The following is a 17,393-nucleotide window of genomic DNA, read 5'->3' on the forward strand; positions in this document are numbered from 1 at the left end:
AGCAGCATAGTATTCCATCGTGTAGATGTACCACAGTTTTCTAATCCATTCATCTACTGATGGGCACTTAGGCTGTTTCCAGATCTTAGTTATGGTGAATTGTGCTGCTATGAACATCTGGGTACATATATCCTTTCTGATTGGTGTTTCTGGTTTCTTGGGATATATTCCTAGACGTGGGATCACAGGGTCAAATGGGAGTTCCATTTCCAATTTTTTGAGGAACCTCCATACTGCCTTCCATATTGAGATGAATCTTGAAGGAGGAGTTAGTTAAGTCAAGGAGAACCTGGGTGACCTGGGTGTGTGTCACTGTGGGGATGATGGAGATGAAGGGATTGGGTAAGATCTGGGTTTTTCAAGCAGGGACCAATATTTGCAAAACATTGGGATGAGACCTTCTGGCCATATTGGTGGGGTGGGCGGATTCTAAGTGTGGCATGCCTGCAGGGAGGGAGTTTGGGAACAGCAGGTAAGAGAATGAAGCAGTGAGCACAGGCCAGGCCCAAGAGCTCTATATGGTACGAAGTTTGACTTGTAAAGGCTCCACTTCCTACCTCCAGAGACTCGGATCCAGTTGGTCTGGAGAAGGAAGGTTGGGGGTACCAGTCTACACCTCAGCCAGGCTGTGAACTGCCGGGAGCCGGTCCATCCTTGCTGTTTCAAGGGACCTGGCATATATGGCATACTGTTCTTAATATGTTTGCTCACCTTCTTGGCGCTATGTGTTTTAACCAAGGTCACCTCTCCGAGAAAGGTTGTTTCCCCAGGTAGGGATTTTTCCCTGAAGTTAGGGAGGGGATAAAATCCCTTAACTAAGTGCCAGGTGGGTAGTTAATCACTTTAACTACAAACAATCATGCTTAAGCTACATAATCTTTACTCCCTGGAATGGAGATAAGAAACGCCCTAACCTTTGAAATAGAGATTGATAGGATTGGAATCAACTGGTATAAATACAGATGTAACAAGACAACAGGACACAGAACCCAGAGACAGAACCTAGACAGAGAACCTAGAGAGAGAACCAAGAGATAGTACTTGGCTGGAGATCCTAGACAGAACCTAGAGACAGAACCTAGCAAGAGAACCTGGCTGAAGAACCTAGACACAGAACCTGGCTACAGAACTTGGCTGGAGAACCTAGACAGAACATGGCTGGAGAACCTGGCTAGAACCTGGCGACAGAACATGGCTGGAGATCCTGGATAGAACCTGGCAAGAGAACCTGACTAGAACCTGGCAACAGAACCTGGCTGAGGAACCCAACTATGATGATCACCTGAATGCTGCCTCCGTGTCCTTCCTTCTTCACCGACTCCGTCCACACCTTTGGGGACCCCTGGACCCGCTGGGGTTGGACCCCAACAGTGAACCAGTCACTGTAAGAGTTCAGCTGTGCGAATGAGATAGTAAGACGGGGATTTGAAAGAGCCCACACTTGTAGCTGTGCAGGAGGATGCTTGAGAAAGCCCTGTTTCTTTGAGAAACAGTCAGTGAGCCTCTGTGATGGTCCAGGTGAGAAATAACCAGAGGCTTAGTGGAGCAGGTGTGGAGGGAGTGAGGATAATTGGAGGAGAGCATCTAGAAGGCGTGTGGGGTGTATGAGAAGCAGAAAAGCGTGGTCAGATGGCCACAGAGAGGACCTACAAGGTAAAGACTGGGTGTCCTTGGTTTTGGCCCTTCAGTGGGATGTCAGTGGGATGGTGGAAGCCAGATAACCTTGGTTGAAGAACTTAACCTGTTTTAAGAAGCATTCAAGTTCATTATGATCAAGGAAAGGTGTATAATCCCAGGGACCTAGATGGAGTTCCAGTTGTGAAGGGGATGGGGCTGGTAAAGTAAGTTGGGGCCATGGCATGGGCTTGACTTATTGATAGCGGGAAGATCAAGTTCTCTGCTTCTGGCCTGATGTGAACTTGAGAAATGGACAGATTGAGATTAGAAGAGTGCAACCAGGTGGGATGAAGGCTGTTATAAGGCCATTGCTGTTTTTTTTTTTTTTTTTTTTCTAGTCCTGATGATATTTAACAGCTATTTTAACAACAGAGTGATGAAAATGTGTGGTATTCTCTCTCCCTTGGGATACTGTGGCCACTGAAAAAGGCCACCACTAATAGGAAAAATGTATTTGATTGCTTAATTGTGGACTCAATTTATTTGTGTTCTTCCTGTTTCCCTTGCCACATGTTTTCTGAGTTGACTCATTGACTACGCCAAGTTTCTCTCTAAGAGTATGTGTGTTTACCAAAAAAAAGCTCTGCAATTCTTCTCCACCCTGAAAATATTAAACAAGCAAAAAAGGCAATATACACACAGAAGAAAAGTGTAGCTGGCTTCGTCTTGTTTTTGTGTTATTTCAGTTTTGTAAAGAAGAACCACTTGGGGCGACGTGTGATGGTTTAGATCAGGGTTTCTCAGCCTTGGCATAGTTGACAGTTTGAACTGGTTGCTTCTTTTTTGTGCATCATGGGATGGTCAGCAGCATTTCTGGCCTCTCCCCACTAGTGTTTGTAGCACCTCGATCCTCCATTTGTGACAACTGAACACATCTCCTACCATTACTCAGAGTACCCTGGGTGGGGGGTGGGGGAAGGCAAAATTGCCCAGATTGAGGACGATTGGTTCAAATGAAGTCTAGTGATTTTATCAGAAAATAACCACTTCCTCCTGCTGCAATGGTTTTATTGAAGCTTGTGGATTCGGCACTGCTTTTTTTTTTTTTTTTTTTTTTTATTGCCAGACGAAAACTAATGAATGTTTATAAATTCTTTTGTCGAAAGTTTATTTAAAATATTTAAAGAGCAAGGAAACGCTACTTTACTGGTTGTCTAACCATTCATTTGCTTACCCCACTTACCCAGTCTTTCATTTAGTTCTTGGATCTGCTCATTTAATTTTATAAGGATAGAATTGGCTTTTCTCCTGGGCCTTTAAGTCCTCAGTGCAAAGGTATTATGAATTCGGAAGTGCCCAAATAATACTGCCAGTTTAGACCTGGGTGTGTACATGTCGATTTCGCACAGGACTTAGATTCCAGTGTTAATTTCACACGTGATGCCTTCTTACTTTGAGTAAGCTACTCTGATTTTCCTGTACAGTGAAGGAGATAATCTATATTATCAATAAGTTGGCTTCTAGTTCTAACTATCTAAGGTTGAAATATTTTGATTATTTCTTTGGGTTGGTCCTGACCCCACAACACATCCCCCAGTATAGTGCACCCCAAAATGTGCTTTGTCGGCCACTGATGATCCATAGACCACGACTGGTCTACAATTAGGTATGTGCAGAAATGGAGAGTAAACAATTAGAATTTTTTTTATTTTTATAATTCAAGTGTGTAATTCTATGCGTGTTAAGTTTAATGATAAAGCATTAGGCCTATATTTTGTCCTAGTCTTTTAAATTTAAATTTTCTAGTAATTCATTTTGATTATAGTTTATGGAAGTTTTAGTCCACGTTTGATTGGGAGAACAAAACAAAACAAAACAAATTGGCCTTTCACCAGAGGTGGTTTGAGGAGCACTGTCGAGTGTGCTTAAGGTATAATGGAACCTTTTCTTTGCCTGCTCATCTACCGTGGCCAGTAGGAGATATGTAGTATATTACTCCTCTGGTGAAAATAAAAACAAAGGCAAGATAATGCCTGTCTGCCGTATTAGCAGCATAAAGTTGGTGGCTAATAGAATTTATTATAAAGAAAGTTGCCTTACAGAGAATAAGAATTAATTCTAGAGTAAACCCGAGATTCTTTTTTGATTGCATGTACATGTGTCTTCACATAGCTCGTGTTAGTGTTTGGCTTAGGATAACATGTTTATCTTAGACTATGAACCAGAGAGCAGTGGGCATAGCCTTTCTTTCAATATTTTATTCCCTAGAATCCCTTAGGTAGAGAATCTACCATCATGCTTGGTATACTGGAGTCTCCATAACTAGCCGATGCTGGTGAGGTTAGGCGAAGAAGGAAAAGGTACGGATGTGCATGGCATTCACTAAAGAGATTATCACCGGTGTTTTTGAGTGTGTTCTGTCACTCAGACTCCTCCCACATTTGGGAAAATCTATTCTATGGAGTCAGGTGTGGTAGGCTGACAGGCAACAAGGGCAGTTAAGCAGTAGAGCAATTTACAACTTGACCTTGGTCTTTGCATGTTGAAATAGGGGAGAGGAGCCAAACTTCCAATCGACAGTTACTTGAAGCAGAAAACCTTGCTGGATTCCCTGCACCGAGACCACTTGTTCCAATAGCTTTTATCCCACATCGAGCGGGATGATTCAGAGAGGCCTTTCCCCTCCTGGGAGCTCGTGCACATGAGCTGGCCTTGCTGAGCAGCCTCTTGGCCAGCAGTCTCTTCTTGGTCTGTGTGGGTTTTGTAAGCACTTCCTCCTCCACAGTCAAAAGGCAAGAGCTTTGCCTGCCCTATTAGCGGCATAAAATCACCCTTTCTTTCGTTTTTTTTTGGTGTTTTTTTTAATCCGGAGGATGAAAATATATAACATATTTGGAAACCCCACGGGCGGACTTGGCAGGCATCTCATATTTACTTGGACTGAACACGAATTAGATTTGGCCCCTGATTTCCCCGCCTCCCTCTCTCAGAACAAGTTATTTATTATCCGCGCGAGTCTGCCTTAGCGGATCAGACATGCACAGGGCGCGTCTGTTGTGAGTGCGTGAGTGCAGGAAGATTTATGCTCGCCCAAATTGTTTTATATTGGTTTTCATTGTTGAAAATTCACTGTATTCATTCTTGGTTTGGCGTACGCATTTGTAGTGTGCTAGGGGTTCCGGTGGTTGAACGTTTTATCGCTGTAACACTTCATGCAAAGGAAATTAAAAAATATATAGTGAAAGCATTTCCCTAATATGTTTTCAATCAGCTGTGTACTTTCGTAATTTGATTTGTAGGAACTAGAGAGGAGAGCATTACTGAGCTCTTTTCAATCATTCATAATCCTCTGGGAATTCAGAGCATGGTTCCAAGCCCATGAAAATGTCTATCGAAATGTTCTGAAGCCCTTTATCATTCTGTTTGTATGTAGTAAGAAGGGTTTATTGTTGTTACCACAGCAGAATTCAGGGAAGGAGGTGAATCTCTTCCCTGTATCCTGGACAAGGAAAACTGATGTGAACTGATGTGATTGGCTTGGCAGACGTCAATCATTGGTACCGAGAGGCGGGTCCTTTCAGTGCTACATTATCCCATGTGTGTGTCCTGCCTCTGTACTCTTTGGGCTTAGCATTCGGATTCTCACTGATAAATCCCTTTGCCCGGTGGGCTCCTAATAATCTAATATGTGGTGTTTCTTCCCACAAAGTGTCACACACAGGAAGGAGGGTGTTATTTAGACAAATGAAATCAAGATCTAGGCTGTGAGCTTTGCGTCATTATTTCTTTGGCTCTTTCTACAGGGACTTAACTGGCCAAGGGCCTCTTTTGAGGATCTTTGGCCTTTGGCTCCTGCTTGTTTCTATGAGTGAGCCTGACTTCTGTTTGGCTAGTGAATTAACATGTGATCATCTATACATTGACCGTTTCAGATTTCCTTAACCTAGTTCACAACCTGAAATAAATAAAAGTGAAATATGAAATCAAAGCTCTAAGGGCTGGGAGGCAAGACTTGGGGGGTTTCAGCTGGTGAAGATCATAGCTTATCATGAGACTCAGATGGAAATGTAATTTTGCAATTATTTCCTGTATTTTAATTTTCTGATTTTAGTTCCTACCATGTTTTAACCTTCCCTCTTGACCTTCAGCAATTTTGAGTCCACTGAATCTTATATAAGATCCCTTTCACCGTGTTGTTTTAGCCTCGGTCCTCCTCATATTTCATGTGGCATAGATAAAGTCACGCACAAGGTTATGCATTTTGGCCAAGAGGGCTCATCAATCCATGCTTTTTCATGTGAAAATATAGTCTGTGCAGTTAATCTTCTCAGTAGTCAAAGAATTAATGCAAGTGAAAGCCAAGTGGATATTTTTAAAAGCTTAGTTGTGTTTTGGGGAGAATAGCAAAGCAATTTGATAGGTCCTGTGATCACCAGTCCCTGCTGAGATGACATGACTTCTTTTGCTTCAAAGATAAAGGGAAAAAACCCATATTCATCGTTGGCCTGTCTTCCTGCTTCCGTTTCCGGTCTAGGTTGCACCTATGAAGGAAACACCTATAACAGCTCCTTCAAGTGGCAGAGTCCTGCGGAGCCCTGTGTCCTGCGCCAGTGCCAGGTACAGTCCAGCGATCTTACCCTCCCATGAAGGGGAATCTGTAGAGTCCTCCTCAGAAGTTCCTTTCAGACAGCACAGCACAAAACAACAACAAACAACAACAAAACCCAACTGTGTTCTTGTACATATTTATTGTGGAATTCACTGAACCAAGACAGTACAGGATAGATATTGTATAGGATTTGCTTCTAGAAACACACAGCGAAATTGTTCACCATTGTTACATTGTGCCTGAAAAAACTCCTGGAAGATGCATACGTCCTTGGGGAGAATTCATGACTTCCTGTGAGCCAGCTTTAAGCAAAACCCAAATTCCTGTGAGCAGAAAGAGGTACTGTTAGAGGTAATGTTTTCCTCCTTTGATTCAGACACATTTTGAACTGGAGCCAAGCTGTGCACTATATTCAGTCAAAGCAATTAGTACGCTGCAACCTCCATGATTTCAACCCAACTCATTTAAGAACCACCAGGTCCGCTCCTGAGGAGTCCACTGTGGCTGGTGCTTGCGGAACTCAGAAAGAGCGCTGACCCCATGCGGCTCTGATGGTGACAGGTCTGAAACACAGCGAGATAAACAAAAGAACAAATGCAGAATCTCAATGTTCAAACTTCTTTTTTTACCCCTTGAGAAATGCTCTTTAAACAATGCTCATTGGGTTTGGACATAATTTTAAAAGTCTCCTCTGTAGAGAAGGTGCTGTTAAATCATTCTACCCCACCCCATTTCACTGTCCAAGCATATGCTTTTGCATTTAAAGGAGGAAGGTTAGTATAATAATGTATATTTCTCTCTGATCTTTTTCTTAAAAATATGTTTATATTGATTTTAGAGAGAGAAAGGGAAAGGGGAGAGAGAGAGAGAGAAACATTGATGTGAGGTGGATCAGTGGCCTCCTCTATGCATCCCCAACCAGGGATCAAGCCCACAAACTGGGTATGTGCCCTGACCTTTCAGTGCACAGGATGACACTCAACCAACTGGGCCACACTGGCCAGGACTCTCTCTGATCTTCTCTCAAACTTTTACATTTAGCCTGGCCAGAGTGGCTCAGCGGTTGAGCATCAACCCATGAACCAGGAGGTCACCCATTTGATTCCTGATTGGGGCACATGCCTGGGGTGTGGACTCAATCCCCAGTGGGAAGTGTGCAGGAGGCAGCTGATCAATGATTCCCTCTCATCATAGATGTGTCTATCTCTCTATCTCTCTCCCTTCCTCTCTCTGAAATCAATAAAAGTATACTTTTAAAAATTATATTTACATTTAGTTTACTGAAATCTGAATTTTACCTATTCATGTTCTTATTAAATGCCCACAGGTTCAGTAACAGAGGAGAGAGTGCAGTGTAGCAAGGAACCTATGGGCCTGCCACTCATGGCACTTGCTATCTAACCTCCCTGGACCCCACTTTCATCCCCCGCAAAATGAGGCTGGGACTGTCTCACAGGGTGGTGGTAAGCAATGAGGAGCCTGGCGTTAAAATCACTTCAGGCAGAGCCTGCGTGTCTGGGGTCCAACTAGGTACCAGACAGGTAACAGCTGGTCTGATGATCTGGTTTATTTCCATTTGCGTTGAATTCGAGCTTATTTCTTAGACTCAGACCCTCCTACCAAAGGAGTTCTGATGGTGAAAAATTCACCTTGATTTTCTGCTTCTCGTTTTTTACTGGCAGAGGATGCTCTGAAGATGAGGCAGGAAATTCATGCAAACCTGAATTCTCCATCTGGATTGCAGATAATAAAGGGAAATGGATGTTGAGCCATAGCTCTTTGCATTGCTTCAGTTATATAACTAAAGCACAGATCCTTTTTTGATGTCTCTTACAGAAATTTGGCAGCTGTTTTGTTCTTTCCCACTGTGATATAGATCACAATAAACTCCACTGGTGGCAGACGCCTCAGGCCTGACAGATATGAAGACATGTAGGAAAGAACCCTTCCTTGTAGGATTGAGATGCGCTGGTGGCGGACACGATGAAGAAAGGCATCTATTTATTAGATGGTTACTTTATTTTTAGCCTGTGCTACACCTCCCCTCAAAATAAGACTAAACAGTCAGCAAACACACATACACAAATCCATGTATAAAATAGGTAGAGAATATGGTGAACATTCTTCAAAAGCCAACTCTAAAAATTAATTTAAGTAATGTTTCAGTTGACGTTAAAATACTAGAATCCCAGGATCAGTTTACAAATGAGTCACTTGATTTTGCTATTAAGACCTGAAGTCTCTCTTTTGACATAGGTATTCTGAACTTAAAAATCGTTTTATCTAATCTCTTCAGTGGATGTTGGCGAGCCAGTCTCTCAAGGAGGCAGAGTGGAATGCCTAAATTGCGGAGCTGGTCTAGGTATTTCTAGAAGGGTTTAGGATTTAGGTCTCCAGATGCCCGTCTGGGATATTATTGTTCATACTCTTTGCCTCAAAATTAATGGCTTACATACCCTTTGTAATGCTTTAAGCAATAAAAAAAAAAAAAAAAAAAAAAAAAAAGAGTTCTAAAGGCAACTACTGAAATGAAAGGAAAACTTAAAAAAAAAAAAAAAATTAATGGCTTACAGTATAATGACAGTGATAGAAAATACAGTAAGTGTTGAAAATTTAAAAACAATTGTGAATGAACAGCAAGGCACTGCAGGCTACTAACTGACATCAGGGTCTTAAACACTAGATTTATTTATTTAAAAAATTATTTTTATTGATTTCAGAGAGGAAGGCAGAAGGACAGAGAGATAGAAACATCAGTGATGAGGGAAAATCATTGATCGGCTGCCTCCTGCACACCCCCTACTGGGGACCAAGCCCGCAACCCATGCATATGCTCTGACCGGGAATCGAACCATGACCTCCTGGTTCCTGGGGCCACGCTCAACCACTGAGCTATGCTGGTCAGGCTTAAACATTAGATTTAAAAGAAAGAAAGAAAATAGGGCCAAAGAGAAAGAGTAAGATTAGGGTGAGGAACTAGCCTCCGTGGGCTGAGCCAGGGAGATCTGACCTCATCTGGGCCACGTACCTCTGGACCTGACACCACTCTCGCTTTGCACGTTTGTGTTGGGACTCCTCTCCAGTTACCTTGGTTACTTTCCAAAAGTGAATGAGTCTGCAGCGGGGATTCTGGGCTGACCTTGCTGTTCTGTTTTTCAGGAAGGCGTGGTCACCGAGTCTGAGGTGCGGTGCGTCGTGCATTGTAGAAATCCCTCCAAGCATCTGGGAACGTGCTGCCCCACGTGTCCAGGTAAACTCCCAGGACGGGGAGGCTGCAGTGACTGCTGGAACCTCTGAGCGCTGTCCAGAATGCCTGCTGTTCCCCTCTCCCGACCAGACTGTTTCTCCCTTTACATCTGTGCACCCAGTGGGTTTAGAGAGCAAACTTCTTTGCCTAGAAATGTCCGGTCGGCCTCCCTGGGAGCCCGGGATGAATGCAACGTGCTGTAGGTCTTGGCATGTGGCTGCTCGGGGCTCAGCGGCCTGCTTTCCACTCCACGGGCCGCAGGTAACGCTTATTTTGGAAGGAGAGGCTGTGGCTTTGCCTCGCTACCAGAAATGTCTTTACTGCTTCAGTTTGCAATCCCTTGGCCAGAGCTTGCCTGGGTGATGAGGTAACCAGATGTTTGCTGAAAACCGAGAGCTGTGGCCCCGAGGGAATTCAGCCTCGGCTTGTGCTGGCCTCCGCCGTCCGCCTGGTGCAGCAAGTTGGGCCCAGGTCTTTGCGGAGGCCTCGCAGCCCAGCTGACGGTGGGGGGCTCCTTCCTCTCAGTGGCTGGAGGGCTTCCTCTCGCTTCTCTGAGCAGGATTACCAAGGCCTCCTGCACCTTCGCTCGCCCTAGGTCTGAGCCCGGGATTGTGAGGTGAGAGATTTTTTTCCTGAGCCCTTAAGCCCCTGGCCCATCCTCTTAGACAGATGTTCTGCATTTTGGGTTTTTCACAGAGTGTTTTTCCTCATTGGAGGTGATACTCACAACTCCTCCTTGCTTTTGAGGTTAATCTCCAAAGAGCCTTCTGTTCTGCAAACCTTCCTGGGTCATGGCTATGGCCACATGGTGGGTCGCTCGGCAAAGATGAGGCTCCCTGCTCAGGCGCCTGCTGTTCCCCTCCATGCTGTCTGAAATATATCCAGACCCGAGTCCCTTCTGAGGTCTGGTCTTTTTTCATCTTCAAATGACATAAGGACAGGCCCCTCTCCATTACTTCTGACCTTCCTAAGTTCCCCGCACAGTTTTTTTCTCATTTTTTAAAAATATGTTTTTATTGATTTTCAGAGAGAGAGGAAGGGAGAGGGAGAGAAACATCAATGATGAAAGAAAATTATTGATCAGCTGCCTCCTGCATGCCCCCTATTGGGCATCGAGCCTGCAACCCAGGCTTGTGCACTGTTGGGAATCAAACCATGACCTCCTGGTTCATAGATCGATGCTCAACCACTGAGCAACACCAGCCGGGCCCTGCACAGTCTTTACTGAGCCCATCTTCCTTTTCACAGTGGGACTGCTGTGGAGTATTATTGGATGAGCTTGCATGAAGACCAAAAACTGGTTGATAATTCTTTTTTCTTCTGAGTGCACTAAATATGCTTTGTATCATGTAGCATACTCATAAATGCCTAAAAGATCTTTATTAAGTTAGATCACTGGTTTTCAAGGGTGCACATTAACAGCACCCAGGAAGTTTTAAAAAATAAATCTTGATGTGTAGGCTGCATCACAGAGCAATTTCATCAAAATCTCTGAGGGTGGAACCCAGCCCTCCCAGGTAATTCCAAGCTTGAGATGGATAAAAGAGCAGTTTTTTTTTAATGCTGTATAGATTTTAAAATTGTCATAGCTCTTAAATATGAATTCAGTCATGTTGAGTAGACTGTTGTTTTATTGATACAGAATCCATTGAGCACATATAACATTCCTCTTCAGTCAGGAGATAGTCATATTTTTTTGGCTGCCTTTGAAAGTGTGAGTGTACAAACATCAGAGTGACAAAGTGACTTTATTTCAGCAATTGAAGTTATCATATTCGAGCAACTGCTTCTTCCATTTTGTTTTTGGTTGAGTTCCCCGAAGGAAAGGGTGAACTCCATGATTGTACGTACCATACTATTGAATGCACTTGACCCACCAGTGAGGTACTGCCCGAAGTTCATAGAGGAAGGAATGAGACCCAATGGAAATAAGACCTGTGAGTGAGAAAAGGCCAAAGGTGGAGTTAGGGTCTGGCTCCCTCTCTTTCATGGCCACCATATTGTACTACCTCCCACCTCCCACACACCATGGTAACTCTTCTGCTTGGTTTCAGATGCTCTGTGAGGCAAATCTTTAAGTTAGCATGCCAGTGGCACACACTAGGCCCTGACAGCTGGGCAAGCTCTATGCCCTCCACTATGGTGTCAAGAATCAACTGTTGCTAACTTTAAAGATTTGCTCAGTGGTTGAGCATCAATCTATGTACCAGGAGGTCATGGTTCGATTCCCAGTCGGGGCACATACCTGAGCTGTGGGCTCAATCCCCAGTAGGGAGTGGGCAGGAGGCAACAGATCAGTGATTCTCTCTCATCATTGATGTTTCTATCTCTTTCCCTCTCCCTGCTTCTCTCTGAAAATCAATAAAAACATTAAAAAAAAAAAGAATCAACTTTGCCCCCCCCCCCCCCCCCCTTTCTCAATTTCAAAGGCCAACCTTCGGGATGCAAATCAGAGGCCACATCCAGAATGTGTCACCCTTTGTCTTGGGAGGGTGGTCTCAGCTAAGTCTAGACAGGGACCCTCAAGGGAAGCTGTGGGACATTCTCCTTCATTAACTCAGGACTGGCATCTGTCATTGATCATGGGATGGTTTTTCCACATAATGACAAACATGCACCGTCTGTGGTCAGCTTCTTCCTGAGACACATTTCAGGGCATTCTTGGTTGTCTGCTCCTTCCTTTCCTCCTGACCCTTTGTTCAAAGATGGCGAGTTGTGATGGGAACAGTTTGCATGAATTTTCATTTAAAATTCCCTATTGAAGTTGTGAAACGTAGATTGTTGTGGTTAATCATCTGGAAATCTGTCTGACAGAATCAGTGGTGCAAACATATGGAAGAATGGAAGACCCTCTGTTGGCAGCGTCCTTTGTAAAGAGATGACCGGGCACCTGCCTTTATGAGCCAGGCTGAGCTACAGCCACTGGGAGGGCCATGGGTTCACCAGGTCTTCCCTAATCAATGGGAACAGCAAGGAGGTGGGGAAAGGCTGGGCGTGGGCATCAACAAGCAGTTTCACTCAGTTATTCAGCTTCAGACTCAGTAGTGTTTGTCTCCACGTCTTTCAGTGAACAAAGGGCTCTATATCCAGCTTTAAAGTGAACAGGTCCAGCAGCCACATCAGGTGGATGAGGGTCATACTTGTTTCTTCTTGGAAGGTACCAGCTGCTTCAAGGCTTTGGTGGGTTCTGTTGATGAGTTCAGTTGGCGGGCCTTGAACACTCACTCCCAGGGGTATGAGGCTGTCTTTTGCAAGAGCCCCCTTTGCTGAGTGTCGGCCGGCAGACTGCTGCCTCCAGCACTGTCTGTTATGTGGAGAGTGACCTCGGCTATTCTGGCCAAGTGCCTCCTGAGCAGGGACCTGAGAAATAGCTGACAGTCCCCCCATGGCCTGGGTGATAGGGGATTACTGGCTAGGTCATTTGTGAGATTTGCTACGAATATAACAGTGTCCTGAGCATCTTTCTGAACGGGAGACACCTCCTGGGCTTCTGGTCCTATTTTTATCCAGACTTGGTGGGGGAACACAATCCCTTTAACAGGACAAAGGGTGGGACTGAAAACCTGTGGGTACCTCCTGACCTACCTTTGTGTCTTCTTGTCTTGGTGCCTGGTTATTTGTACAGTGTGGCCAGTGGGTCAGAACTGAGTTTTAATCCCAGCTCTGCCACCGGCCAGCTGGGTGAGGTGAGTTACTTCTTCTCGCGGAGCCACGTCTTCCCCATTTATGGGGACAGTGACAGAAGTCCCTACTTGGTAGCTCACTGGTGAAGATGGAGTAAAATCATGGGTATGGAGGGCCTGGTAGAGGCTGGGCAGTTCCTGCTACTCACCGAGTGGCAGCTCTTTATGTCATTTGCTGTTTAGCTCATTATTGATTTCTCTCACTGGGACTCTTCTGTTTGTCTCCTCTGGTCCCTGTGGCGTTGGTTCCCCTGGCCATGGTCAATGAGGTCATGGTGAGTTCCACAGGCTCTGCAGGGCTCACCACTGTGCACTGTCCCCCTCAGGCTGACCTGGGCCCAACTTCTGATGTGCTTTCAAGCATCTTGAGATTTTGGGGCCCATGTCAATCTTTTGTACTCTTTTGGTCTTTTTTTCCCTCCCTCCCTCCCTCCCTTCCCTCCTGTCTTTCTTTTTTCTTACTACGAAGCGATATTGTCCTCTGGTTAAAGAGGATGCTCTTCGAGGTGGAGATGGGAGATGGATGAGCAATGGATAGAGAAATAGGGTCAAATTGAACAAAGGCTGCTGCCCTCATTCGAAACTCTCCTTTGCTTTCCAGGCTGTGTGTTTGAGGGTGTGCAGTACCAAGAAGGAGAGGACTTTCAGCCTGAAGGAGACAAGTGCACCAAGTGTTCCTGTGTTGTAAGTACAGCCCTGGGTGGTCCGAGGATGTTCCTTCTGGTTAATTGCAGCCCTGACTCTCCTTACAGTCTCTCCTTCTCTCCCTCCCGCTGTGGAACCCGGCGGGGGAAGCTCATCTCTCTACCGCAGGTGTATTGCTCGATCTTGGCACTGTTAGCATTCGGGGCTGGGTAGGTCTTTGTCGTGGCAGCTGTTCTGTGCAATTGTAGGATGATGAGCAGCATCCACGTTCACCCTCAGTTTTGACAACCAAAAATGTCTGCAGATACTGCCACCTGTCCCCTGAGAACAAGGTCGCTCCTGATTGAGAATCACTGGTCTAAGGAATGAGGGGAAGAGGCTGACTTTCCTCCACTTGCATCTTCTTTGGGGAGACACGGATTCGCTGTTCTTTGGGCAAAGAAGCTTCTTGCTGGAGCAGCTGTTGAGTTTTTTAGTCAAATGGGAAGCAGATGGGGTCAGCTCGCCTCAGTGTATTCTGTGTGGTGGAGAGCCTGGTCTAAAGATTGGTCAGTTGCGTTGGGGGAATAAACAGGAGGAAGTGGCCCCTAAGCTGTGGGTTCGGGGTGGAGTAGGGATTGGTGAGGCAAAGCCACAGACCTGCCTCTCCGAGCATTGCTGACTTGTAACTCATGTACCAAGGATATCTTCAGAGTGCTTAGGAATGAAAAAGGGAACTTGGCTGATGTGATGATGTTGAGGGGATCTTTGTTTTTTAATTTCTTTATTGATTAAGGTATTACATATGTGCCCTTACCCCCCCATTACCCCCCAACCCTCCCACTCATGCCCTCACCCCCCTATTGTCTGTGTCCATTGGTTAGGCTTTTACGCGTGCATACAAGTCCTTTGGTTGATCTCTCCCCCTTACCCCCACCCTCCCCTACCTTCCCTCTGAGGTTTGATGGAGGGGATCTCTTTTATTTATGTATTTTAAATTTGGAGTAAAATCATTGGTGATGATGGTGGTCACAGTGATGATGGGAACCTAGTCTTAACAAGCCGTTCCAAGTTATTTACACCATATATTTTTAAAGCTTTTAATCTTTTGTCATAAAGAACATACAGTGTGCATCTCAGAATATTAGAAATAATGGGGAACTCTAGCATCGTAATTTCACCAAAGTAGAATCATATGTGGATCATCGTAAATCACAGCATTTGTCATTTCTCTACACGTCTTTCCTAAACCCTTTCCCCTTCCTACAGCACATAGAGCTGAGAGAGTCCCGAGTGAAGTAAGCATGACCCAGAGGAGGGTGTTTTTGTAAGGGGAAGGGGGAGGAAAGTAGGAAGGGGGAGGGAGACTGGGAAGGAGAGGATATATGTGTATATGTATGTAATATGAGGTATATAATGCACATCATATTGTAATATATAAAAACAAAGATAATTGAGTAATGAAAATGAACATGATTTTGCATATTCAGATTCCACTTCCATGTGGATAAATAGCTTTGTTTTTTATATAGATAATTTCTATTTGCTATTAAATATTGCTTATTTTTTTCCTATTGGCAGCTGTAAAGTTTGCTGATAATTTTGTGTGTGTATCCCATTCTTTTGGGTAGATTGAGGAAAAACAAGGCACCTCTTAAGTAGGAAATTTTAAATCTGCACCTAAACAAACCATCTTTCCCGGAAAGGTTTGCCAAGGCTGAGCAGATGAGCCTCCTTGAGGGGGTGGGGATGGGGTTTAGGACGTGGAAAGAGGATGGACGATCCTGTAGATTTACCAATAACAGTCATGCGAAGTGATTCAGTGTTGGGGAGCGGAAGTGAGTTTGGAGATCATATGCCCAGGGTCACAAACTCAAATGCACTCAAGGCATTCGGAGTCCATGTGTTTCTAAACACAACACACCTGAGGGCCAAGCCCAGGGCCCTGGAAGTCCTGCTTTCAATTTTGGTTGAAGAAATAAAAGTTCAATGATGTTGGTTGCCCAAGCTTTCCTGTTCAGTGAGTTCTCTGCAGCCCTATATTCGATATCATTTTCTGTACCCCTATATCTGATGGCCCATGTTCTTATAGTCCTAATCCTATATTCTTTCTAGTTCCCTTTTGCTATCCTCAGCACTTTGGAGCCACTAGTGGCTCTGATATCCATCTTTCCACTGATAGGACGAGCGGCAGAGAGGACGGAGCCATGCTTGGGGATAGGACACTTGTGAGTAAGTTTGGGTATGAGAGGGCCATCAGAGCGTTTTTATTTTTGAGAATACAAAAATTTTTTTGCAGCTTGTTATTTTTTTTTTTTTTTATTGATTAAGGTATTACCTATGTGTCCTTATCCCCTCTGCAGCTTTTTATTAAAAATAGCCTGGGCGTTTTTTTGTGTTTTTATTTTATTGATTTTTCACAGAGGAAGGGAGAGGTTTAGAGAGTTAGAAACATCGATGAGAGAGAAACATCGATCAGCTGCCTCCTGCACACTCCCTACTGGGGATGTGCCCGCAACCAAGGTACATGCCCTTGACCGGAATTGAACCTGGGACCCTTCAGTCAGCAGGCCAACGCTCTATCCACTGAGCCAAACTGGTCAGGGCTTGTGTGTGTTTTTTTTTTTTATTATTATTATTATTAATCCTCACTCGAGGATATATTTTCATAGATATTTGAGGGTAAGGGATGTGGAGAGACAGAAACATCAATGTGAGAGAGATAGATCAATTGGTTGCCTCCCGCACATGCCCTGACCAGGGCCGGGGATCAAGCCTGCAGCTGAGGTACATGCCTTTGTGACACAGAACACTAAAACCAGGACTGTCTTCTCTTCCAAACTGTGACATTCTTGCCCTTTAAAGCCACCAGCCCCTTCTTGCTGGGGAAGAATAGCTATTGTTAGATAGATATCCCCATCTCATTAGATTGCTCTCTGCCTCAGACCACCGCCTCTGGAGTTGTGCACCTGTGAGGAATCCTTCGTGAATATTACCCATCTCTGATAAATGAATCTCCAACCCTTCCAGTTGCCACGCCCCCCCCCCCCCCCCCCCCCCGCCCCAACTCTCCAGTAAGTACTGTATATGTCAGCTGGCTTGTGTTTCATATCCAACCACCTTAGTTACACTTTTCAAATTTGGGAAGCTCTGTCTACCCATGGTTTTGTGATGTGGTGACGGAGGCGGACGACTGGAGAGACACCCATCTCATTGAGATGGCTTCTTCAGATAGTGAAACACATGCCTGACCCATGATTTTACATCCTGACTCGGGTCGGGCAGTCTATACGGCGGGCGTTCCAGACAGCTGAGCGCATGCTGACGTTTGAAGATAACTGGAGAGGATTTCACAATTTCACTCTGACCTGTTCCAGAAGCAGAGCGCCTGACATTTTTAGGGGTGAATATCATCATGACTCATGTGAAGAATCCTTTCCTATTGCTTGTGAAACCATATCACCCCCATCTACTCAGATACGTAAGAGAGCCAAGAGAATCCCCTCTCCAGAGTCCCAGTACTCACCAGGGGGTGCAGACCTGAGCCCCTCTGGCTGTTCCTCGGAGTTGTCTGAGTCATTTAGCGTGTCTTCCTCATGGCCTGTGTTCAGTC

General features: G+C 44.9%; 1 protein-coding gene across 3 annotated transcripts in view; it reads left to right on the plus strand.

Annotated features, from left to right (window-relative positions):
- The window catches only part of BMPER (BMP binding endothelial regulator), a 200,117-nt gene that overhangs the window by 45,412 nt on the left and 137,312 nt on the right, over positions 1 to 17,393 (plus strand). For all 3 annotated transcript variants that reach the window (XM_070424770.1, XM_070424773.1, XM_070424772.1), the window contains exons 4-6: positions 6,152 to 6,234; positions 9,386 to 9,476; positions 13,758 to 13,840. In XM_070424770.1, the coding sequence (XP_070280871.1) occupies positions 6,152 to 6,234; positions 9,386 to 9,476; positions 13,758 to 13,840 (257 nt within the window). The remainder of the gene's footprint in view (positions 1 to 6,151; positions 6,235 to 9,385; positions 9,477 to 13,757; positions 13,841 to 17,393) is intronic.

Source organism: Myotis yumanensis, unplaced genomic scaffold, assembly GCF_028538775.1.
Source record: "Myotis yumanensis isolate MYYU_CA2020_CCGP unplaced genomic scaffold, mMyoYum1.0.hap1 SCAF_9, whole genome shotgun sequence".
Classification (NCBI taxonomy): Eukaryota; Metazoa; Chordata; class Mammalia; order Chiroptera; family Vespertilionidae; genus Myotis; species Myotis yumanensis.